Below are 25,342 nucleotides of genomic sequence, written 5' to 3'. Positions count from 1 at the left end.
TGTTTTCAAATAATTTGTATAATGAGGTCAAAATAATCTAAGATTGCTTTGCCACCCAGAGGCCTCTCAGGGCTTGCATCACTTGTGTACTGAATAACGGTCATCTATTAGTGACTGGAATTGTATTTTGAAATGTGAAAATATCATGGGCAACAGTAGTCGAAGTGAAGCAACTAACATAATCATGCCTGGTAAATATATCCAAAAGCATCAGAGAAGACAGGCAATTGGAATTTTCCTAGAATCTAGATTTCTGGGGGCTCTGGGAGTTGGGGGTCACCTACCTAGGCCATTGCTCTGAGCCTAGAGAAAATCCCACTGGCTCAGTGGTTAAACACTCAGCTGCTAATGGAAAGTTCAGCAGACGGACATAGCAGCAGCTCCACTGGGCAATCTTACTGTGTCCCACAGAGTCACTATGAGTTGGACTGACTCCACACACACAGGAAGACAAACACAGCCTCCCTTAATTATAAAGGCCATCTGCCTTCGACGTTGTGCTCGCTGGAAGAATTATCACATGTAAGCAGTTTAGGGAGTCCTGGTGTGGCGTTGTGGGATACAGCCTAGACAACTAGAGGTCAGTTTGAACTACGACGTTGGTGGTTTAAATTCACCAGCTGCTCCTTGGAAACCCTATACACCGTCACTATGAGTGGGAACCAACTTGAGGGCACTTACAACAAAAAGTCCGTTTGGAAAAACAGAACTGCCAAGGGCAGACTAGGAACTCTGTTAAGGATAAATTGCTATAATGTAAACACTGTTCCCCATACTTTCTCTATAGCAATGTTGACTTGATGGGGTACAAGGGTATTTGGGAGTTCTTTACTCTTTGGAATTTTTTTAATCGCCAGTCAAACTGTTACCCCAATTTGCAAATACATTTTTAAAACTTTAGTCAGTATGGTTTTATATTAATAAGACAAAAAGAGTTAAAGTGTCTTGTTGTCATGTGAATTCCATTAAAAAATTATAATGGAAATATTTCATTGGGAATATAATGGAAAACATGAAGGGATAACTGGAATTCTTGCGCAAATATAAAGAAAAATAAGCTCCCTAGTTAAAGGGTTGGGATATTTACAAGTAACCCAATTAGAGTATTTCTCCCATTTATGATTGACAGCCTGATTGTTAAGTAAGTCAATAAATACTCTGAGTGCCACTATGTATCAGTAATGTTTCTCAATCCAGGGGCTAAGCACTGGACTGCTAACCACAGGGTGAGTGGTTCAAACCCACCAGCCACTTCTCAGAAACCCTATACAGGGCTGTGAGTCACACTCACAACAACAAATAATGTTGTTCTTGTGGTTGTTCTTAAGGGCCGTCAAGTTGGTTCCGACCCATAGCAACCCTGTGTAGGTTTCTGAGGAGTGGCTGGTGAGCTTGAACTGCTGACCGGTGGCTCAAACAACGTGCTTTTATATGATGGGAGTGGTACATTTAGATGAAGCAGGAACACTTCACTTAGAAGGTGACAGTTGAAAAAACTGCAGAGAATGAAGAAATCATGTTAGTAGCTAGGAAAGACTGCAGTCTGAGAGAACAAACGAAACGGTCCTAAGACTGGGGGGTACCTGGTGAGTTTGAGGAACAGCCAGGAGGAGCCTACGCAGAATGAGAGTGGAAAAAGTGATCAGGGATGAGGTCAGAGCAGATAACAGTTCACGCTTTACAGATCAATTTAAAGACTCCCTTTTCTCTGTGAATGACACGGGAGGATTTTATTTTTTGAGTAGAGGTCCAATATGATTTGGGTTCAATTTTCAAAGCATCATTCATTCTAGTTGTCAGAGGCAGAAGCATGGAGCTGAGTTAAGAACCTATCAAAATAATCCAAGAAAGAGGTTATGGTTGTTGTGGTTGTTGTTGTTAAGTGCCATCGAGTCGGTTCCGACCCATAGCAACCCTCTAGAGAGTTTCCAAGAAGCAACTGGTGAACTTGAACCACCAACCTTGCAATTCAAACTGACTTTGCAGTCTAGAGCATTAATCCACAGTGCCACAATGGGCCACAATGATGAGTAATGGCAGTGAGAATAAGTGATCATATTCTGTGATATCTTTTGAAGGTAAAATCAACAGGATATGTTGTGTGATGCTGACTCAGTTCCAAGCCATAGCAACATTGCATAGGGTTTCTGAGAACAGTTGGTGGGCTTGAAGTGCCGCCGCCCTTGTGGATAGCACAGGTAGTGGTCCAGGGCTTTATCCTACAGTGCAACACCAGGGCTCAACAGGGTATGTGGTATGAGAGAAAGAAAATCAGGATGATGACGAGGCCTTTGTCCTGAACAACTGGAAGATGGAGTTGCCTTTTGGTGCTCGGGAGAGAAGACAGGAGGGCTGTAGGCAGACGGCAGGGAGGCCTATTTTCCTAAAAATGAAGCATCATGCACAAAATGAAACAAATCAAGGCTCAGAAAAGCAGTATGTGGATTCACAATGCCTAGGGAGGGAGAGGGAGCCTCATCTACTAGTGGAAAAGAAGAAAGAGCCTGACAGCTCAAAACATTCCATCTTTTTTTATCTTGTAGGGACTCAATTCTCAAGGGTTAATCACAAGCAAATCACTTTCTGCTGAACTCAGTGTTTTAATGCCTTATTATTTGGTTCAATTTCCACAATGAAAGCTCTGTGAACTTAAACAACAGCTAGTGGAGGAGAGAAAAAGCGGTAACAAGAGCACTGCTGCTAAGTCAGCAGACTCTGGGGAGAGATGCATTACACATGCAGCTCAAAATACCGAGAAAGTGCCAAGCATAATACTGTGGCATTAGGAAGATGAGTTTTACAATGATCATACCCTAAAAATTTCAAGCCAGCTATGACTTTCACACTTTCTTATCTAAATTGGGCCAATCCACATTAATCTATCTATCCATTATTGCTCCACTGCCAAAAGCAAATGCAGCTGAGTGTCTCTCAAAAGACCAATTCCTTTGAAACCCTTACATTAAGTTAAAAGGAGAAACAAAGTTTACTAATATTCTGTTCACTCTGCCTTTAAGTCAATTCCTCTTAAATCACAGTCAAGGTAATTTCTATAGTAAGACAAATGAGTAAATAAAAAAGCAAAACAAAGATTAAAAAAAAGAAGTGTAGCAGGAAAACCCAACCAAAAACCAAACACGATAAGAAACAAAACATTTAGGTTCACCCTTCCTATAGCTCTCACCCTTTCCCCAAATAATTAAGAATACCCCCAAACGTAAACCCTTGCGGACACGACTTTAAGTAGTTTGGCATTTATTCGGTGACCCGCTAATGTCAACCTTGTCTCTGGTGGTGGTGGTTATGTGCTGTGGAGTCAGTTCTGACTCATAGCGAGCCTATACAGGGTTTCCAAGGCTGTAAATATTTACGGGAGCAGAAAGCCTCATCTTTCTCCTGAGGAACAACTGGGAATTTCGAACTGCTGACCTTGCTGTTCGCAGCCCGATTTGTAACCACTACGCTACCAGTCTCTACTTTCTCCTAATAACACAGGAAGCTTTCTCTGCGCTCATTAACATAAACTGAGGAAGTCTTGCCAGATACCAGCCTCATCGTAAATGCCTCATATAACTCTTGGAAGCCCTGGGTTCATCAAGGTTTGCCGACTCAGGCGTGCTGAACATTTCATTTAAAATTCTTAAACCCAGTGATACCTGCTGTGTTTCAAAACCACAAAATAATGACTTCAGGCATATCCCTTGCCTCATTCATTATTCACTAATTAATTCAACATTTAAACATTGTATCTGAGTACCCACTACATTGTGCTGGGGTAGAGATCAATTAGATGCCCTCAAAGAGCTTACAAATTGATTCTCAACCTCAAAGCATAATATGCATGTTCTCCAAAACATCTTAAATTTGCTTTTGGTATTTTACTTCTGCAGACATTTATCTAATCCCTTTGTTGTTGCTGTTGTTAAGTTATCATCCAGTCCATTTTGACTCATAGCAACCCTGTATAGGGTCTCCAAGGAGTGGCTGGTAGGTTTGGACCACTGACCTTAGGGTTAGCAGTCCAGTGCTTATCCTACAACACCACACCAGGAATCCCTTTTAGAGGAAAATGAATGTGTAGGTACACTGTAGTTAAAATCCATTGCTTTCTACAATTATACTGAAATAACCAGCATGCTGAGAGTAATCTAGTACATAGATTTTGCTAGTTAGGTGAGTGTTAGCCATTTATGCAGACATATTCCTTAGAAAAAAAGATGAATTCAACTACAAAACTACTCTGACTGTATAAATTATAATAAATTGTTCTTGTTAAGTGCCATCGAGTTGATTCTGACTCATCGTAACCCTGTATAGGCTTTCCAAGGAGCAGCTGGTGAACCACTGACCTTGAGGTCAGCAGTCCAGCACTACACCAGGGCCCCACTACAGTAATTAGACAAAAAAAAAAAAAAAAAAACCAAACAACTTTCATTTTGATACTAGCTTTCATTTTGATACTAGGTTCCCTGTACAGTAAACAATACAAACCAATTACTGTCAAGTTAGCTCTGACTTATAGGGGCCTTATAGGACTGAGCAGGACTCCAATCTTTATAGGAGCAAACTGCCACATCTTTCTCTTGCAGGGCACCTGCGTAGCAAATCACCAACCTTTCAGTTACCAATTCAGCATGTAATAACAATGGACCTGCAAAATCCCAAACCTATGTAAGAAGCCTGCCAAAGTAGGAGAAATGCAAATATTTTACAATCATACTAAATGATGGAAAAGTGCTAAGACCACACCTGTCAAAGGTGGACATTTTTGAGACCCAGAAAAACCGGCTCTCCCAGATTTCACTGTATTTATTCAGATGTACTCAGATGTGTATGGGAGATGGCTTGGGGTGGGCGCCTGAAAGGTGAGGGGGAAAGATGATTTCAGCAGGCATTCAGGTATAGACCACAAGCACCTATAAGAAACTTCTGCCCACCCTTATGTATTTCTCCTCTGAACTGGCTTCTACTCCGTATCCATAACATCACACTTTCTTAAATAAACTCACATTGCACTGAAAGGTGTGTGAACATAGCAGAGTCATTGAGGACAGAAGGTACCCAAGTCCTGTCCCTCTGTCCTCAACCACTCTGCAATGTTCACACCCTTCATGTAAAGATGGTAGGTTCCTGTCCCTAACAGAGCATATTTTAACTTTAGCACTGGTCCTTGGGTAACCTCAGTCCTTATCATTTCTTTTTGCTTTAGAAAACGGAAATCTTTGCTTCTCTCTCCTTCCCTCCCACAAGACTTATTTTCAAAAACCCTACATTTTGTAAAAACTGTACTACTTTGATAAAGGAAGTACAATTGGTAGTCCTTCCAATTTTCTTTTGGATGAAATCCTGTAGCAAATTGTTACATCCAGTAGAAAAGTTCTTAATATTTTAGCCAAACAATGCAAAAGTTTGACAGGCTGCCAAGGGGAACCTTGGGCAATCCTGAGGACTGACACTGGGAATTTCAATTGGTACAATCTGTCTCAAAGTCATTTCATCATAGCTATAAAAGAGCTCTGGTAGCATAGCGGTTACAAATCAGGCTGCTAACCTCAAGGTGGGCAGTTCGAAACTACCAGTGGATCCACAGGAGAAAGATGAGGCGGTCTGCTCCCGTAAAGATTTACAGCCTCGGAAGCCCTGTGTAGGGTCACTATGAGTCGGAACCGACTCCATGGTACTTAACAACAACAACATAAAAGATTTACAGCCTCAGAAACCCTGTACAGGGTCGCTATGAATCGGAACCGACTCCATGACACATAACCACCACTATCATAAATACCTTAAATAAAGTCATAGCCTTAGACTTGATAAGTACAATTTAAAAAATGTATCCTAATAATCAGAGGTGCACAGAAACTTGTATATGAGAATATTCATCAATGCACTATTTATACTATAAGAAAACAATTTGATTATTTTAATAATAGGAGAATTATTAAATTAAATTATAGAATTTCTAACAATGTTGTTGTTAAGTGCCATCGAGCTGGTTCCAACTCATAGTGACCCTGTATAGGGTTTCCAAGGAGCAGCTGGTGGGTTTGAACTGCCAGTTTTGTGGTTCAAACTGACCTGAGGTTCCAGATCCTATAGTGCCACACCAAGACATAATTAAATATGTTATTATTGAGAAATGTTTAGAGGCCATATGTTAAGGAATGAAAACAGATTATAACACAGAATGTACACATAGCCATAGAACGAAAAAATTAATTCTATATACACAAACATATATACAAGGGGGCTTCAAAAAGTTTATGGAAAAAATAGAATTTAAAGATAATGGATTTTTCATTCCAATGAAATGAAATATGATAGGGTGAGTGTAAAACTGATGTTTTCCCATGTAAAACTATCACTCAATTCACACTAAAAACTAAAAAAAAAAAAAAAAAAGACAATGGCTTTTTTCCACAAACTTTTTGAAGTCCCCTCGTATTCTTAGTACCTATCCGTTATCATTAAAACAAAGCCTTAGGATCATGGAGTTTAGAACCAAAAAAAACGGGTCTGAATTTTAATTGTCTTACTTGGCAGTTACATGACCTTGGCAAGTTACATAAATTCTATGACAGTGTTTCCTCTTCTGAAAATGAGGAATTATGACATTCTTGTCTAGAGCCTAATTGTTGTTAGGTGCTGTGGACTTGGTTTTCTGTGTAGGGCTTACGAGAATTTTAAAAATCTTTTGCAGGAGCAGAAAGCCTCATCTCTCTTGTGCGGAATGGCTGGCGAGCTCAAAGACATGTAAAAAGCATCCAAGAAATAGTAGTTATTATAACTGTTATTAGTGTGGTGCTGTAGGATAAGCACAAGACCACAATGTCAGTTTGAACCACTAGCTCAGCAGTTCAAATCCACCAAACAGCCGCTCCTTAGAAACCCTAGCCAGCACTGCTATGAGTCATAACTGACTCAACAACACTTAATTAACAACAACAATAATTGCTATATAATATTATTATAAAACCATTTCCTTAAAAACCAGGGGAAAAGCAATAAAGGTTATTAAAAAATAAAAATCTTAAAGTCAGCAGGGTTTAGTAATTCCAGAACCACTGACCTATCTTTTACATCAATTTTACAAACAAATTCCTCCTAGCACTCTTCAATAAAGCACAGGCACACTGATTTTTGGTATCTCCCTATTTACCCTTGCACTTAATGTGGCACCCTGATCATGAAATTGATTCTCTTGTCTCTAGCAACTTCCTCTCTATAATGTACTCCTACAAACAAGCTTTTATTATATTGACTTTGAAGTTCATGGCAAGTTCTTCACTTACATCAGATGTGAACCTTACCTGACGTGTTTTGTGGGTGTGTTTATCTTTCTTGCTTGGGAAATCATCCCATTTTCAGAAAGACCCTTGTTCTTGCTTAACAACAGTCTACGTTACTGGATTTCCAGACTAGTAACACTTAGAGCTTCAACTTCATTACATAGCATTCTCTCTTTCCTTTCTGAGCTAAGGTAACATAAAATTAACTGTGCTTTGAAGTTAAACAATATTTAAACAAACACTGAAGCATCTGACGACCCTGAGAATTAGCACAAACCCAAGACTGTAAGTTATTTCTCTGAAGTTGGAGTTCATCAATGTCTCAAATCTAAATAATGGAGAGGCAGTGTGAATAAAACATGAGCTTTAGTTATTAACAACATATCAACAATGAGCCATTAATTGTCAAAAATATACAATACTGATGCAAGAGGTTAAAATAGAAGAAACTGGGTGTGGAGTTAATAGGAATTCTGTGTACTTTCTTCTCAATATTTTTATAAATCTAAAACTATTCTAAAAAACTGATTGTATTTAAAAGAAAAAAAATGTTATGTCTTGTGGTTAGATTCTCAGTAGGGTTAAAAACATCTGTTTAATCCCTGATAGCACTGAGATAATCTTCAGAGAGTTTCATGAAATAATAATATCTATCTAACACTATGGATTCCTGGTGTAGCGCTGTGGGCTAATGTGTCAGACTGCAAAGTTGTTTGAACTGCAAGGTCAGTGGTTCAAGCTCACCAGCTGCTCCTTGGAAACCCTACACACCGTCGCTATGGATCGGAATCAACTCAATAGCACTTAACAACAACAACAAACCTATCAGTGCTGGCTACATCGGCTGCTAACTGAGAGGTTGAAGGTTCAAGCCTACCCAACAGAACGTCAAAAGAAATGTCTGGCAATCTACTTCATAAAAATCATCCTTTGAAAACCCTAGAGTATAGTTCTACTCTGACAGACATGGGTTGTTACCAGTTGGAATTGACTGATGGCAACTGGTTTGGTTTTGGGTTTACTGTTGTTGCTTTCTTTGGTAGACTAAATAGACTTCTACTGGTTAAGGGAGCATCTATCATTTAGAGTAGTATTTTATAATATTGCTTTTACGAATCTATACTTTCAAATTTTTCAATATCAATGAAATTGAAATCACCTTCCAGCTGAAAATAGCGTGTACGTGTTAGTCCCTGGCCTGTCTGCATTCACCAGTGCACTCCTTGGCTCTGCTAGAACAAAGCTAAGTCCTGTGGGCTCCTCTGGCAGCTGCCTCCTAGTTGAGTCTGAACAATGGGATACAATGGTGAGAGTTGTGGGATAGAAAAGAGGGAGAGACCCGAACAAGTATTCCTCTCGTTTCCTGTCTTTAGCAGCAGCAGGTGTCTTCTGAGGGTTCTAGTATCCCCCTGAACAGGCCCCTCATGATTTCAGCTAGCATGAGGTGGCTTTGAAAACACCAACCTCTCCCCTTGGTCTTCTAAGAACGCTAGTGATTTCTTGGTGTTCCCAAGTTCTCCATTGCCTCAGTAGTTCCTGTCTGACTTCTCAATATCCACATCACCTATATAACGAATTCACTCCTTTCAATGGTCTGTTCAATGGTTCGACAATGTGCCTTTTATTTATATAAATGTATATAATTGTACTCTTGTCTAATAAATGCAGTTAGAAAAGCTGAAGAAAGAGGGGTAAAGAAAGGAGATATTTTGAGTAAAAGCCCAGAGATAAGAAAACATAACATATTTGAGGTAGACCCTTCACCAAATGTGTGCCTTTGGGCATATTTTTTCATTACTTAACCCTCAATTTATTCAATTTATTCATCTATTAGTGGGGGTTATAGTAGTATCTAAAAAAAGTCTTCAAAAAATTCCTGGAAAAATTGAATTAGAAACTAATGAAAAATTTCCATAAACTATTTTAAAGCCCCTCATATACCACATGGGTCATCATAGAAACAAAATGAGTTTGTGTATCTCAGGCATTAGCATGGCACCAGGCACAACACACTGAGCTGCCATGATGCTCACTGCTGTCCTCACTCCTCCCATGCACTCCCATTGACTGCCCACTCTAACACAGAGCTAACTGGCCTGGCTCCTTTCGCTTTTCTATTCTCTACTTTTGTTACACACTCAAGGCTCAATCGTCCTTCGTCCTGAAGCCTCCACTGATCACACAGTTCCTACAAAACCTCAAGTGCGCACAGACTACGGCCCACATTCCTTAACCCAGAATTCAGGACTACCCACAGTCTTAACCCAACATAGCTTGGTTCCCTAGAAACGGTTTGAAAAATGTGCTTTTCTCATTCTGGCTTTGCTTGAAAAATCAAGTATCTGGTGTCGTTGCTGTTGGCGGTGTTGTTGTGAAGTGCTATAAGTTGGTTCCGACCCATAGTGACCCTCTATAGGGTTTCCAAGCAGCAACTGGTGAGCTTGAACTGCCAATCTTGCAGTTCAAACTGACCTTGCAGTCCAGCACATTAACCCACAGCACCACACCAAGACTCCAAGTATCTGGGAATACTGGTGTATTCATAACCTACAAAGGAAAGTAGCCACTGTCCCCTTTATGAAGGAACTCAAGTGCTTTCTCCATTTTGCTATAACATCACTCAAACACTAATGCCTTTCTCCAGACCCCCTCATTCATTCGTGTTCCTTCCTGTCTTTTTTAGGTACCTGTATTGGCCATGATTTAACAGTTTTATACCTCTTAAAATTTTTATAAATTGTGGTGTTAACTGGGCTTCCCAGTAGGTGCATGGATATTATCCTATTAGAGACAGCTTTGTACCTCATGACTGATCTGGATATGTTGTTTTTGACAATGAATGCAATTTAGAGATCATCTGAAGAACAGATTTGATACAATAAACACTAAAGACTGAAGACCAGAAGAGTTGTGGGATGACATCAAGAACATCATACAGGAAGAAAGCAAAAAGTCGTTAAGAAAACAAGAAAGAAGGAAAAGGTCAAAATGCATGTCAGATGAGACAATGAAATTTGCTATCCAGTGTAGAGATGCTAAAGCAAATAGAAGAAATTAGGAGGTACAAAAGCTGAACAGAAAATTTCAAAGATCAGCTCAAGAAGATAAAGCCAAATATTACAACAAAATATGCAAAGATCTGGAGTCAGAAAACCAAAAAGGAAGAACACATTCAGCATTTCTCAAGCTGGGGGAACTGAAGAAAAAATTCAAACCTTGACTTTCATTATTGAAAGATTCTCTGGGCAAATTATTGAATGAGGCAGAAAGTATCAAGAGAAGACAGAAGGTATACACAGAGTCACTGTACCAAAAGGAAATGGTCAGTGTTCAACCGTTTCAAGAGGTAGCATATGATCAAGAACCAATGATACTGAAGGAAGAAGTACAAGGTGCATTGAAGGAATTGGCAAAGAACAAAGCACTAGGAATTGATGGAATGAAAATTGAAATCTTTCAAGAAAAGTGAGGTGGCACCGGAGGCACTCACTCATCTATGCCAAGAAATTTGGAAGACAGATATCTGGCCAACTGATTTGAAGAGATCCATATTTGTGCCCATTCCAAAGAAAGGTGACCCAATGGAATGCAGAAATCATTGGACAATCTCTTTGATATCCCATGTGAGTAAAGTTGAGTAAAGTTTTACTAAAGGTAATACAGAAACGACTGCAAGCATACATTGACAGAGAACTCCCAGAGCTTCAAGCTGGATTCAGAAGAGGCCATGGAATGAGGGATATCATTGCTGATATCTAATGGATCTGGGCTGAAAGCAGAGAATATCAGAAAGCTGTTTACCTGTGCTTTATTGACTACGCAAAGGTTTTCGATTGTGTGGATCATGGCAAGCTATAGACAACATTGCGAAGTATGAGTACTCCAGAACAATTAATTGTGTTCATGAGGAATCTGTACCTGGACCAACAGGCAGTGGTTCGGACACAACATGGGAACACTGAATGGTTTAAAATTGGGAAAGGTGTGCGACAGGGTTGTATTCTTTCAGCATACTTATTCAACTTGTATGCTGAGCAAATAATACGAGAAGCTGGGTTCTATGAAGAAAAACGTGGCATCAGGACTGGATGAAGACTCATTAACAACCTGCAATATGCAGATAATACAACCTTGCTTGCTGAAAGTGAAGAGGGCTTTAAAACATTTACTGATGAAGATCAAAGAGCGCAGCCTTCAGTATGGATTATATCTCAATGTAAAGAAAACAAAAATCCTTACCACTGGACCAGTAAACAACATTCATATCAACAGAGAAATTATTGAAGTTGTCAAGGACTTCATTCTTCTTGGATCAACTAACAACATTCATGGAAGCAGCAGTCAAGAAATCAAACGACATACTGCATTAGGCAAATCTGCACAAGACCTTTTTAAAGTGTTAAAGAGCAATGATGTCAGCTTAAGGACTAAGGTGCACCTGACCCAAGCAATGGTATTTTCAATAACCTCATATGCACGCGTAAGCTGGACCATAAATAAGGAAGACCGTAGAAGAATTGATGCATTTGAGTTATGGTGTTGGAGAATATTGAAAGTGCCACAGGCTGCCAAAAGAACCAACAGATCTGTGTTGGAAGAAGTGTAGACAGAGTGCTCCTCGGAGGCCTGGATGGCCAAACTTGGTCTCTCATACTTCAGACATACTGTCTGGAGGGACCAGTTGCTGGAGAAGGATATCATGTTTGGTAGGGTGGAGGGTCAGAGAAAAAGAGGGAGACCCCCAAAGAGATGGATTGGCCATGTGGCAGCATCGATGGACTGAAGCATGGCAACAGTAGTGAGGTTGGCCCAGGATCAGGCAGTGTTTCATTTTGCTGTGCATAAGGTCGCTATGAGTCGGTACCGACTCGATGGCACCTAACAACAACAACAAAAGGAAAACCAGTTAATAATACCATCATTCAAATTTATGCATCAACCTCTAAACCCAGTAATGATGAAATTGAAGAATTCTACCAACTTCTTCAATCTGAAAATGATTAAACATGCAATCAAGAGGTATTGATAATTACTGGTGATCAGAATGCAAATATTGGAAACAAAGATAAAGGATCAACAGTTGGGAAATATGGCCTTGGTGATAGAAACAATGCTGGAGATCGCATTTTGCAAGTCCAATGGCTTCTTTATTGCAAATACCTTTTTGTAAACTCACCAGACAGAATACACAGAAATAAAATTGACTACTATGGGAAGAAATCATGGAAAAGCTCCACATTATCAACCAAAACAAGGCCACGGACAGACTGTGAAACAGATCATCAATTGTTCATATGCAAGCTCAGGCTGAAGCTGAAGAAAGCTAAAACAAGTCCACAACAGTCAAACTTTAACTCTGAACATACCACACCTGAATTTAGAGATTGTCTCAAGAACAGATTTGGTGCATTAGAAACTAGAGATCGAAGTTGTGGTATGACATCAAGAACATAATACAGGAAGAACATGCTCCACATTTCTCAAGCTGAAAGAACTGAAGATAAAATTCAAGCCTCAAATTTCAACATTAAAGGTCCTATAGATAAAATATTGAAAACATCAAAAGATGATGGAAGGAATACACAGAATCATTGTACCAAAAAGAATGATGTTCAACCACTACAAGAGATAACATATGATCAAGAGCCAATGGATAGTTTTCACCTTATCTAGACAGGTCTTGTGAAAGGAGATGGGGATAAGATTCTTATGATTCAACAATGAGCAATTTTTATCATGACTAACTGCGACAGTCACAACTGCAAAGGTAGCAGTTTTTTAACAAAAAGGGGGGAGTACTTAACCTTACAGTTTGGAACAGAGAACCGTACGACTATCAAGGGAGAAGAGCATGAGTGGAATGTGGGACCCTATCCAGAGAGGCAGCGATACCAGAGATGGAGGTAGAGATGAAGACATGGAGAGATGGAGCAGCTGAGAACTCCAGACTCATGGAAAGAGAGAGGCTGTGTGCTGGCAGCCAGGAGGCAGGCTTGCAGAATGTGCCCGTTGGTTGTTTAAATGATTATATATTCCTGAGTGTTTTTGTGTACATCTAAAAAATACCCCAGAGGAAATAGAAGCAAATACTGTTGAATGATGATGCATGGAAGCGATTATAATCACTGCAATGAAACGAAATACGATAGGATGAGTGCAAACCGATGTTCTCCCATGTAAACTATGACTCAATTCACAATAAAAACTTAAAAAAAAAAAAAAAAAGCCAACGGGACTGAAAGAAGTACAACGTACATTGAGGGCATTAGCAAAGAATAAGGCTCCAGGAATTGATGGAATACAAATTGAAATATTCCAATAAACTGATGAAGCACTGAATTCATCTATGCCAAGAAATTTGGAAGACAGTTACCAGCCAACTGGTTAGACGAGATCTACATTTGTACCCATTCCAAAGAGCCGATCTAACAGAATGAGGAAATCATCAAACAACAGCATTAATACCCTATGCAAGGAAAATTTTGCTAAAGATAATTTTAAAATGGCTTCTTATTTATAGTACTAGCTAGGTATTTATCTTTTTAATCTCCTAAATAGGTTAGTCAGCAATAACTCTTAGTCCCTATAGGGAAGTTTATCTAAGAAAAAATATTTAGGTAAATTATTTAACATATATAGATGAAGATAAATGTTTCATAAATCTTAAACTTCTCCTTTTTAAAGTGTTACGTAAAATATTTTTTTCAACTCAACATGTTTTATTTTCTGTTTTCAATATTACTAAATATGTCCCAAACCTATGCCACAAGTTTCTTTCCTAACACTTAATCCTGCCAGCTTCCCATCACTTTCAGTGCATCCAGGTTCCTTAAGGTTATCAGCAACTCTTATTTTCTACCTCATCATTGCACTGGTCACTGCCTGGACTAGCAATATCCAACAAAAGCAGAATAGGCCCTAACATTTTGGAAATTTAAATGAACCTTTTTATTTGACACAAGTTTGGAGAGGAGGGGAGGCAGTGATAATGGTATTCAGTAAAAAAGGACAGCGAACCCCAAGGTTGGCAGTTCAAACCTACCAGCTGCTCCTAGGACACTCTAGAGTCAGAACCAAATCGAAAGCACTTAACAACAACAAAGTGATTATACAAGTCCTAAGATGTATGAGATAATCTTGCCAAGCAAAGACTGTTTGTGGGCCTCAAAATTTTCGAAGATGTGGGTGGATGTCACCCATGAAACCCATCGTTGTCAAGTCTATGCCAACTCACAGCAACAAAGTAGAACTGCCCTATTCAGTCTCCCAGACTATGAATCTTGATGAAAGGAGACTGCCATATCTTGCTCCAGCGAGCAGCTGGTGGATTTGAACAGCCACCCTTTTGGTTAAGCAGCCAAGTGCTTATGCATTGTGTCACAAAGACTCCTGGGGTGGGTACTGTTGTTGTTAAGCATCATCGAGTCAGTATAGGTTCACATACGACCCTGTATAGGGTTTCCGAGGAGCAACTGGTGGGTTTGAACCACCAAACTTTTGGTTAGCAGTCCGGTGTTTATCCTACAGCACCACATAGCTTGTTTATCGTTATTATAATCTTCTTGTTGTTGTTGTTGTTGTCAGGTGCCATCGAGTTGGAACCATCTCATAGCAACCCCATGCACAGCAGAATGAAACAATGTCCGATCCTGGGCCAACCTCACTACCGCTGCCACACTTGACGCCATCAATGATGCCACCGGGCAGATCCATCTCATTGGGGGTCCTCCTCTTTTTCTCTGACCCTCCACCTTACCCAACATAACATCCTTCTCCAGCGACTATTCCCTCCTGACAATATGTCCAAAGTATGAGAGACAAAGCTTAGCCATCCTGGCCTCCAAGGAGCACTCTGGCTGCACTTCTTCCAAAACAGATCTATTGGTTCTTTTGGCAGTCCATGGCACTTTTAGTATTCTCCTCCAACACTACAACTCAAAGGCATCAATTCTTCTACGATCTTCCTTATTCACTGTCCAGCTTTCGCATCCATATGAGGTTATTGAAAATACCATGGCTTGGGTCAGGTGCACCTTAGTCCTCAAGCTGACATCTCTGCTCTTCAATACATTAAAAAGTTCCTGTGCAGCAGATTTGCCCAATGCAATACGTTGTCTGATCTCTTGACTGCTGCTTCCGCGAGTGTTGATAGTTGATCCAAGAAGAATGAAGTCCTTGACAACTTTAATCTTTTCTCCGTTGATAAGAATGTTGTTTATTGGTCCACTGGTGATGATTTTTGTTTTTCTGATATTGAGATGCAACCCATACCAAAGGCTGTGCTATTTGATCTTCATCAGTAAATGTTTCAAGTCCTCTTCACTTTCAGCAAGCAAAGTTGTATCATCTGCATATCACAGGTTGTTAATGAGTCTTCCTCCAATCCTGATGCCACATTTTTCTTCATAGAACCCAGCTTCTCGTATTATTTGCTCAGCATACAGGTTGAATAAGTACGGTGAAAGAACACAACTTTGTCACACACCTTTCCCAATTTTAAAACATTCAGTGTTCCCATGCTCTGTTCAAACAACTGCTTCTTGGTCCAGGTTCAGATTCCTCAGAAGTACAATTAAGTGTTCTGGAATACTCACACTTCTCAATGTTGTCCATAGCTTGTCATGAGCCACACAATCGAAAGCCTTCACGTAGTCAATAAAGCATAGGTAAACATCTTTCTGATATTCTCTGCTTTCAGCCAAGATCTACCGGACATCAGCAATGATATCTCTAGTTCTCCGGCCTCTTCTGAATCCAGCTTGAACCTCTGGAAGTTCTCTGTCAATATATGATTATAGCCATTTCTGTATTACCTTTAGCAAAACTTTACTCGCTTGAGATACCAAAGAGATTGTCTGATGATTTCCGCATTCCGTTGGGTCACCTCTCTTTGGAATGGGAACAAATACGGATCTCTTCCAATACTATAATCTAGAGTGTATTATATATAAAATATATCCTTTCTTAAGAAAAAACATTTTATTGTGATTTGGCTGCAAGTTTACAGAGAAAATCAGTTTTCCATTCAATAATTCAAACCTATTTTATTTCATACTGCAATCCCCAGCATGGAACAGCACTCATGCCACTTCTTCCCGAGGCTTTCTGTTTCCAATTATCCACCTTTCCTAACCCTTCTTGCCTCCTGAACTTTGTCTCTGGAAGATGAAAATGCTACCCTTTTCATTGTCAGTTGACTATTCTAAGAAGTGTGTACCTCCCTGACATTACTGTTCGCCTTATAAACTTGTCTATTGCTTGGCTGCACATTGCACTAAAGGAGTGAATTCAGTTCCAGGATTGAAGGGTTAGTAAGGGTTCCACGGTTCTCTATCCAACTAATGAGCTTGTTCTTATGATAATTCTGAGTTTTAGTCCATATTCTTCTCCAACTCTATTGCTCTCACTTCCACAGAGTAGATTCCAGTTCATAGTAACTCTAGAGAACAAAACAGAAATGCTCCATAGTGTTTCATCTTTACAGAAGAAAACCGTCTCACCTTTCTGCTAGTGCTGCCAGGGAGTTAGAACTGTTGATCTTTTGGGTTACCAGTCCAATGCTTAACCCACAGAGTCACCAGGGCTTAAAAACTATACAGAACCTTTTAATGCGATCCCTCCCTTTCAGAGCAGTTGGTAGAAATGGGGCAGTGAGAAGTTAAGGGTACCAGTTAAGTTTCTGCTTGATCAAAGTAAAATGAGATGTGGATGGTCTTAACAGCTATAGTTAAAATTAGCTTCTTCCCTAACTGTCTGACATAGTCAATTACTATCCCATAGTTAATCCCTTTTTAAAGATTAATCATTTTCTTTTTTAATTGGTAGCTAATCCCAACTCCAAGGACTCTCCCAGGATGGGAGAAAAACAGCAGGTCATTTCTCATGAAGCCCACTGATAACCACCACTGGGAAAAAGCTAACAGAGCCAGTTAGAGAAAATATGTCCCAAACAGTCAGTAAGGCTTGAGATAAACAAAGCAATAAAGAACTTTCTGAAATTCCTCGGGCTCCGACCCTACAACAAGGTCTCTATAAATTCTCCCTCCCCTTTTCCCTTGGGGGGACAGCTATGGGAGATTTCTACTGTCCTGTCTTCCTGGGTGTCAGTATCCAATAAACACTTTGCCCTTTGTGCTGAGTCCTGTATCTGAATACTGGCTACAGCAGCAGGTAATAAAGAGTCCTTTCCCAGATTACACTCTGGCACCCTTGATAGGACAGCTGATAACCTGAGGCACAGGGGCCCTGTATAAGAGCAGCCCTCCTGAAAGGGGGTTTTCCTCTCACAGGCCCAGACTAAGGGCTGAGCCATGACACAGTGCTCCCAGTCTCCTTCTGCTCTCTGAGCAGAAGTGAACAAAGCATGGCAGCCAGAGAGCTCCCTAGATTAGTACACAACCCTCATCTTGTTGTGCTCAAGTCAGGAATGGAAGGGTCATTTGGAAGGAAAGTCCTTGATGTCCAGAAGACAGGTATTGACAATCACCATCCTGGCATGGAGGATCATATAGACCAAGGAGAGTGAGGCAAGTGCATGCTCTCTGCTTCTTACAGAGGTGACTGTACAATCCCTGGGTTAAGGGCTTTGGAAAGCTGTTCCTGGGTTAAGGACTATGGAGAGCTGTCCCTGGTCCCCAGGTTAAGGTCTATGGGGAGTAGTACACAGTCCCCAAGGTTAAGGACTGTGGGGAGTCATCACTGATCCCTGGATTAAGGACAATAAGAAACAGTCCCCAGTCACTGGGTTAAAGACTTGGGGGCAGCCCCCAGGCCCCAAGTTAAAACTGTGGGGAATGGTCCCTGTCCCTGGGAAAAGAAAGTCATGGAGAGAGGACCACAGAGAAAGAACCCCCGTCTCTGTGTTTGACTAGACTGTGAAAGTGAGTCACGCATATGATGTGAGAGTGGCTGAAAGTTGAAGCCTGCAGGTGTTCAGATGTTCCTTTGTGGAATGTTTATCTAAGTTTGTCCCTTTCTGTCTATGAACAGGAGCTGGATTATTGGCTTTTTCAAACTTCATTTAAGTTTCAGACTGGTTTTAGGATAATCCACAGGATCACCCCCAAGAGAGAAGAGAAAGAGACTCGAACAAGTATTTGAGCAACTGGGATAGGACACAAGAAAAAGGAAGCAGGAAAGGAGGGCTGCAATGGGAACTGAATGCTGGCACTCAGGAAGAACTATAGGGGGAACGTTATCCTGACCCAGAGACCACTGTGTGTCACAACCACCCTTAGCCAGGTATTTCAGTTATGGACTGAACACTCCCAGCAAAAGAAAGATGCCAATTGCAGAAGGGCTGAGGTTCACTTGGTCCATCTGTCCTCTGTACTAATGATTTCATTGCATCTTTGATTTTCTTCACTCTTCTTTGTTCCAGATGGGAGAAACCAATAATAGTTGCACCTTAGAAAATACATTCTTTTATACTACAAAAATAGCTGAATTTCCTAAACGTGCAACTACTATGTAAACTGAGAGTAGCTTCTACTTTGTTCTGTTCAGAATTCTACTAAAAAATTTTCACGATTTTGGAAAAATCATTTTGTGGATGACAGTGGCTTGAATTGCCAATAAAAGACTTCTGAAATCAGCCTCCATTTGTAGTTATTACATTCACAATGATTCTTTGCATTGGTTCAAATAGGCCAGCAAACGATTGCTTCATTATGCCTTCTAATGTAGTCATGATTGAACATTTACATATTAAAATTGAAGACATGTTTTCAAATAAATTTATACTTATGGACTGAGTTTATTGCCTATGACCAAGATGCAGAGTCAGAAATTGTTTCTGAGGAAGAAATGGTAATGAAACCAACTGAAAAATAATTCAAAAGAATGATAATTAGGTATCTTCAAATGATTGATAGAAAGATCAAGGACAGCAAAGAGAACCCAATAAAAACTTTACACAAATTCAGGAAATCACTATAAGAACAAACAGACAAAATAAATGTAAATTTTGAAACAACATAAAACCTGTAATTAGGAATACAGAAAATTAATACTAAAATCTCAGAAATGGACAATACATTGGAAGGACAAAGGAATAGATGTGAAGCAATGGAAGCCCAAATTTGTGAACTTGAAGATCAATTTCTCAATACTAGTATGCTTGAAGAACAATCAGAAAAAACAATAAAAAATCCAAAGAAAGTCTAAGAGCTATGTGGGACACCATGAAGGGGAACAACTAACTGTTGATTGGAGTTCCAGAAAAGGAAGAGACAATAAAAAGCACAGAGAAAATGGTCAGAGTTGTTGGAAGAAAAACTAAAGGATAAGCATACAAGAAGGTCATCGAACCCAAACAGGACAGACCCCCAAAGAAAAATAACCATGACATATCATAATGAAACGTTTTCAAAGTCAAAGACAAAGGAGAACCAGTAAAAGACTAAGCTCTGATTGCTCAGCAGAAACCATGCAAGCAAGAAGGCAATGGGAAACTCTAAAAGGAAAGAAATTCCAACCAAGAATAACATGCTCAGCAAAGATGTCCCTCACATAGGACAGCAAAATTAGGAAATTTCCCAATAAACAGAAATTAAAGGAATTTGTAATGACCAGACCCAGTTTACAAAAACTGCTAAGCAATGCTCTTTGGACTGAGACTCAACAAGAGAAGACAACAACCTGAGATGACCATTCATGACAACACCACCCAGAACTCAATTCAGATAGAGAATTATTTAAAGTAAAACAAGCCTACAAGACTGAAAACAGGTAATCGGCTACATCCATGTATAATGAAGCCAACTACAAAGTAAAAAGAGGAAACAGTGTAGATATAGAGCTTCCAAATGCCACGGAAGCCAGGTATACTTCATGATAAAATGCACTGTTTTAGCAGGGAAAAAATTAATACATTACATAGGAACCGCAAAGAAAAATAATACACCTGTACACCAAATTTTAAAAAAGAGGAAAATCATTAAGATTTCATAAACACTAGAGATTTGGTGTGTCACTGTAGGATAAAGCACTAGACCACAAGGTCAGTTTGAACCACAAGGTCGGTGGGTCAAACCCACCAGGTGCTCCTCTGAAACCCTATACAGGGTCACTATGAGTTGGTATCGGCTTTACAGTACTTAGCAACAACATAACAGAAATGACAATGAAAAGAAAACCAACAAAATGAGCTGAAACTAGAAAATTACATGGAATAAAGAATCCAGCAGCACCACATACAAAAACAGAACACACAGAAAAATGACAGCAATGGAGTCACACCTACTGATAATTACACTGGATGTAAATCAATGAAATGTACCAGTTGAGAGACACAGAAAGCAGAATGGATAAGAAAACAGGATCCTTCAATATGCTATCTACAAGAGATGTATCAAAAAGAAGGAGACAGTCTAAATACCCATCAACAGAAAAATAGTTGAACTTTGGTACATACACATAATGGAATACTATAAATTGTTGAAGAACAAAGATGAATGTGTGAAACACCTCACAACATGGTTGAACCTGGAGAACATTATGTTGAGTAAAATTAGTGAATCACAAAAGGACAAATATTGTATGAAATCAATATTGTAAAAAAAAAAAAAGATTTTCTCAATAAAAGAACAATCTATGATGGTTTATGAGGGGGGTCAGTGCAGGGGGAGAAAAAAATTACTCACAAGCTAGAGGGTAGACACATGATAATACCGGTGACAGGGCAAGCAATATATAAGAGGGTGGTTACAAGAGGAAAGATGAAGGTAACAGGAGACACAGGAGGAATGCAATAGCTAAAGTGAATAGAGGTAAATACTGTTAACTGGTGTGGCAATGTGGGCTAATGCGTCAGACTGCAAAGTTTTTTGAACTGCAAGGTCAGTAATTCAAGCTCACCAGCTGCTCCTTGGAAACCCTATACAGGGTCGCCATGGATCAGAATTGATTCAACGGCACTTAACAACAACTGTTAACTGTTGGTACATGGAGGGGATTGCAATCACTGTAATGAAGCAAAGTATATGATTTGTTGAATGCGAAACTGATGATCTGCTCTGTAAATCTTCACTCAATTCACAATAAACAGTTGGGGGGAAAAAAGATAAAGGAGGTCACAACACAGTGTATGGTTAGCAAACATATGATATGGACAATAAATGCTATGCATTTAAAAGAAAGCTATCACTGTGGGCTGAAGTGAAAAAGGGATAAAGTCACAAACTGTTTCCAGATTTTCTCCACTTACACACAGCCTGAGTGTCCAATCTGTCACTTCTCTGTCAAAACTCATCAAAATTATGCCTCCGCCATCAAACCCCCAAAACCCAACCCACTGTCACCACGTCTCATATCTTAGATTTACCAGAAGCTTCAGGTTTTTGTCTCTGTTCACCTTTTACAACCATGCTGATTACTCGCCCCTCTTAAAATGAGTTTGTGATTTCAGTGAAATTAAGATGTGCTTAAAGTGTAGTTTTCAAATATTAAAAAAGGCACAGTTGCTGGTTAGTATTTCTTTATATTGATTGAGAGTTGGAATTGCATTATGGTGGATGTTGTTGTAAAGTGCCGACGAGTCGATTCCGACCCATGGCGACCCTGTGTAGTAGGTTTACACGGATCAATTAGTGGGTTTGAACCACAGACCTTCCAGTTAGCAGTCTAGTACTTATCCTACAACGCCTCATCAGGTTTCCTGGGTTAAATAAAATACAGCATTTAAATGACTCCTTCCCTTTATTTAAACTTTTAAGTGTAGCTCCTGAAATTGTCTTCTGGATATTTAATTTCCCAGCTGTATATTTCAACCGGAATAAACCGCTTGCAATTTCTGACTGAGCCATGTTTCTCTAGTCTGCGACCATATTTCACTGGTGCGGGAACCTTTGGCCTCTTCCCCCGAGGTCTTAGTTTAAATATCACTTTCTCCAATAAGCGTCCCCCACCCCAGTACACCCCCTAAACACAGGTCTGGGGTTCCCTATGTGAAGGAGAGTCCATCATTGCACTTAGCAACTATCTGCCCCTGTTTTCTAGTGTGTCTCCCCAGAAAGACTGGAAGCTTCTTGAGGGGGGCAGGCACGCTCTGACCTGCAGTTATCTTCCAAGCCTATTTATTTAATTAACGTGGAGCGCCCAGCAGCTGAACGAAGATAAGAGAAGAGGGGCTGAGACAGTGCAAGGACAACGGGAGTAAAAAGGTTCAGGGGTAAAGGGGGACTGTGGGAGAAATAAGGAGTAGGTGGGGGCATGGGCAGCGCGGACTATTAGGCCGCGTCGTTTGGACTTGCAAAGCTAAAAGTCCGAGGCCCGTCGTAGGACTCACCAGTCCTTGATCAATATCCGCATCTGGCCGTTTGGCGGAGGGTGGCGAGTACTCGGCGTAGCGAAGCCCCTCGCCAGCGGCGGCGACACCACCACCGGCAGCCATGGCAATGCGGCCCTGGGAGACGCTCAGCGTCGGGACGTCGCCTACAAGGCGGCCTCAGGGACAAACTAGTTCGAAGGAATTCATCGCGAGGATTTAGTGAACACTGTATTTCTGGTTCGTTCCCACCTCTGCTAGGGTCAGTTTGTAACATTAAAGGGTTAGACCCTAGGCTGCTGGGACTGTAGGATTTGTTTTGTTTTGTTTCGTTTTGTTTCAAATTAGCAAATCCAAAGCCAGTCCAGACCTCCTGGAGTAGTGAGTTTGATGGGGCCTGGTCCCCTCCCAAGATCTCCCCCATTTTGTGAGGTATGTGCCATTCAGTGCCTTCTGACTCATAGCAACTCCCCCATTGGGTTTTCTTTGCTGTAATCTATATGAGGGATTAGATTACAGCACCTGGTGTGGTGCTGTAGGATAAAGCACTGGATTGCTAACCTCAAGGCTGGCGGTTCAAACCCACTAGACGCTCTTTAAAAACCCTATACAGGTCCACACTGAGTCTTTTTGCTATTGTGAATATGTCTGTTTGTGTCACTTCAATTAAATCCCTTTAGTTCACGTGTTTAAGGAGCGCTGGTAGCGTAGTGCTTACGGATCGAACTGCGAACCTCAAGGTCAGCAGTTCGAAACTACCAACTATTTCCGGGAGAAAGATGAGGATGTCTGCTCCCGTAAAGATTTATAGCCTCGGAAACCCTGTACAGGGTCGCTATGAGTTGGAACCAACTCCACGACACATAACCACCACCACCAGTGCACATGTTTAATTTGTCTACAGGGTTATGGGTCTGAGGGAAATTATAATCTGGTTGGAGTCCTTGTATGATGCTGTAGGATAAACATGACTGCTAATAGAAAAATCTGGTGGTTCCACCCCACCAGTCACTCCTTGGAAACACCGTACAGGGTTGCTATGAGTTGGAACCAACTTAGCGGCACTTAACACTAACAAAAGGGAAGTGAACTGAGGTAAGCGTGGCAGTGATACATACCAGAACTTGGGCACATGAGCACGCAGCATGAATCTGCTGCAGTGTAAGGAATACTGGACTAAGAAGATGTAAGAAATCAGAATTCTAACGTGCTCCATCATTTCTTAGGCTGTGTCCCTAAGCATATCCATTAATAGCTCCAAATCTCTCCTCTCTGTCAAAGGGAACTAACTTTCACCTAGCATTCTGATGTAGAGGAGTTGTAAGACTCAAAAGGGGAAGGAGAGAAGGGAGACATAGAAACAAAGTGTGCAATGCCCTTTTGAGAAGAAGTACAACCAGTATTGTTGGAGTATATGGGAATGACCACCCTAAACTGGAATCATCATAGAAAGTTGGTGGAGGTTTAGCCACTGAGATGGTCAGTAAAGAATTGGCAAGATTTTTTTAGGTGGAAGAGATCAGAAAGTTCAACTTGAAACAAATACATACAACGAAATGAAAAAAAGTGACATACAGGACTAGATAAGAAACATTGCAAGACTCTTCAGGGACATGACCTTATTACAGAAATTAATTTTCATTAGACCAATCAAGGACGCTGGTGATGAGAGGCAATAATGTGATTTATTTATTGAACTGGTGCCCACGAGTCATTCATTCATCTTTTCAGTAAATGGTTTCTGAGCATCTGTTAGGTATCAGACACAGTGCTAGGCCTTGGGTTACAATGCCTCTGCTCTCTTGGAATTTATAGTCTATGGGAAGAGTACGATGATGTGCATTAGCAGTTGGGCCCTAGCAGTAGCAGGCTGCCAGCCTTGAACCAAGGAGGAACTAGAGTACAATCCAGGTCAGTCCCAACTCCTCTCAGGGCAGGCGCTGCCCCTAGACAGGGAAAGAAGGAAGGCTGCAAAGCAGATGCCTGGAAGAGAGGAGAAATGAGGACAGGGCAAGGGAGAGATAGCAAGGTTGAGGGAGAGGTGGGCTCAGCCGGGTTATGCTTCCGCTCAGACCCTAAAATCCATTGGGAACAGATTGCTGACCACTTGTAAACTTGATTCACCTGTCTGCTGCTGCTTCAGGCATCACTCCGTTGCTACTTGAAAAAAGAAATCACACCCATAAAGATTACATGATTTACAATCAATGGAGTTTGACTAAGTTCACCATCACCAGAAAAAGATGACAAAGATAAAGATGGAAACCCGGGTATTTAAGCACTCTTGTCTAACACAGAAGTAAACTCTGGTCCTTCCATGTAGAATCTTCACCGTCCTTGACTCACAACCAACGCATCTTATGCATAGCCACCACCATCCATCAGTGAAGCTTACATGTTGCTATGATGCCGAGCAGGTTTCTCCAGAGCTTCCAGATTAAGGCAGACTACTTTAAAAAAAAAAAAAAAAATCAGCCAACGGAAACCCTATTGATCACATTATTCTGATTCCCAACTCATCACAGGGAGGGTGCAGGACTCAGGCAGCATTTTGCCTTGTTGTGCTGTGCTCAGGGTCACCAGAAGTCTCGTGTCCCCACAAGGTGGAAGCTTAATAACACCACAATAGCCATCCCATAGAGCTCCTGACTTAGCTAAACCCACCTGTCTGACTTTTGTAAGACTGAAGAACACTTTTGGTGAAGCCCAAATGGAAGGCTACATTAAGCTTTCATTCCAAACCAAACCAACGTATGTGGAGCTGATTCTGATTCATCAAGACTTGAGA

General features: G+C 40.6%; 1 protein-coding gene across 1 annotated transcript in view; it reads right to left on the bottom strand.

Annotated features, from left to right (window-relative positions):
• Nucleotides 1–22,680, bottom strand: part of DNAJC15 (DnaJ (Hsp40) homolog, subfamily C, member 15) — a 95,725-nt gene extending 73,045 nt beyond the window's left edge. Inside the window, exon 1 of the mRNA XM_006837612.1 lies at nucleotides 22,576–22,680. Coding sequence (XP_006837675.1) covers nucleotides 22,576–22,680 — 105 coding nt within the window. The remainder of the gene's footprint in view (nucleotides 1–22,575) is intronic.
• Between the last annotated feature and the right edge of the window lie 2,662 nt (nucleotides 22,681–25,342).

Source organism: Chrysochloris asiatica, unplaced genomic scaffold, assembly GCF_000296735.1.
Source record: "Chrysochloris asiatica unplaced genomic scaffold, ChrAsi1.0 scaffold00022, whole genome shotgun sequence".
Lineage (NCBI taxonomy): Eukaryota > Metazoa > Chordata > Mammalia > Afrosoricida > Chrysochloridae > Chrysochloris > Chrysochloris asiatica.
Note: the sequence above shows the minus strand (reverse complement) of the source record. Positions and strands in the feature narration are given on the sequence as shown.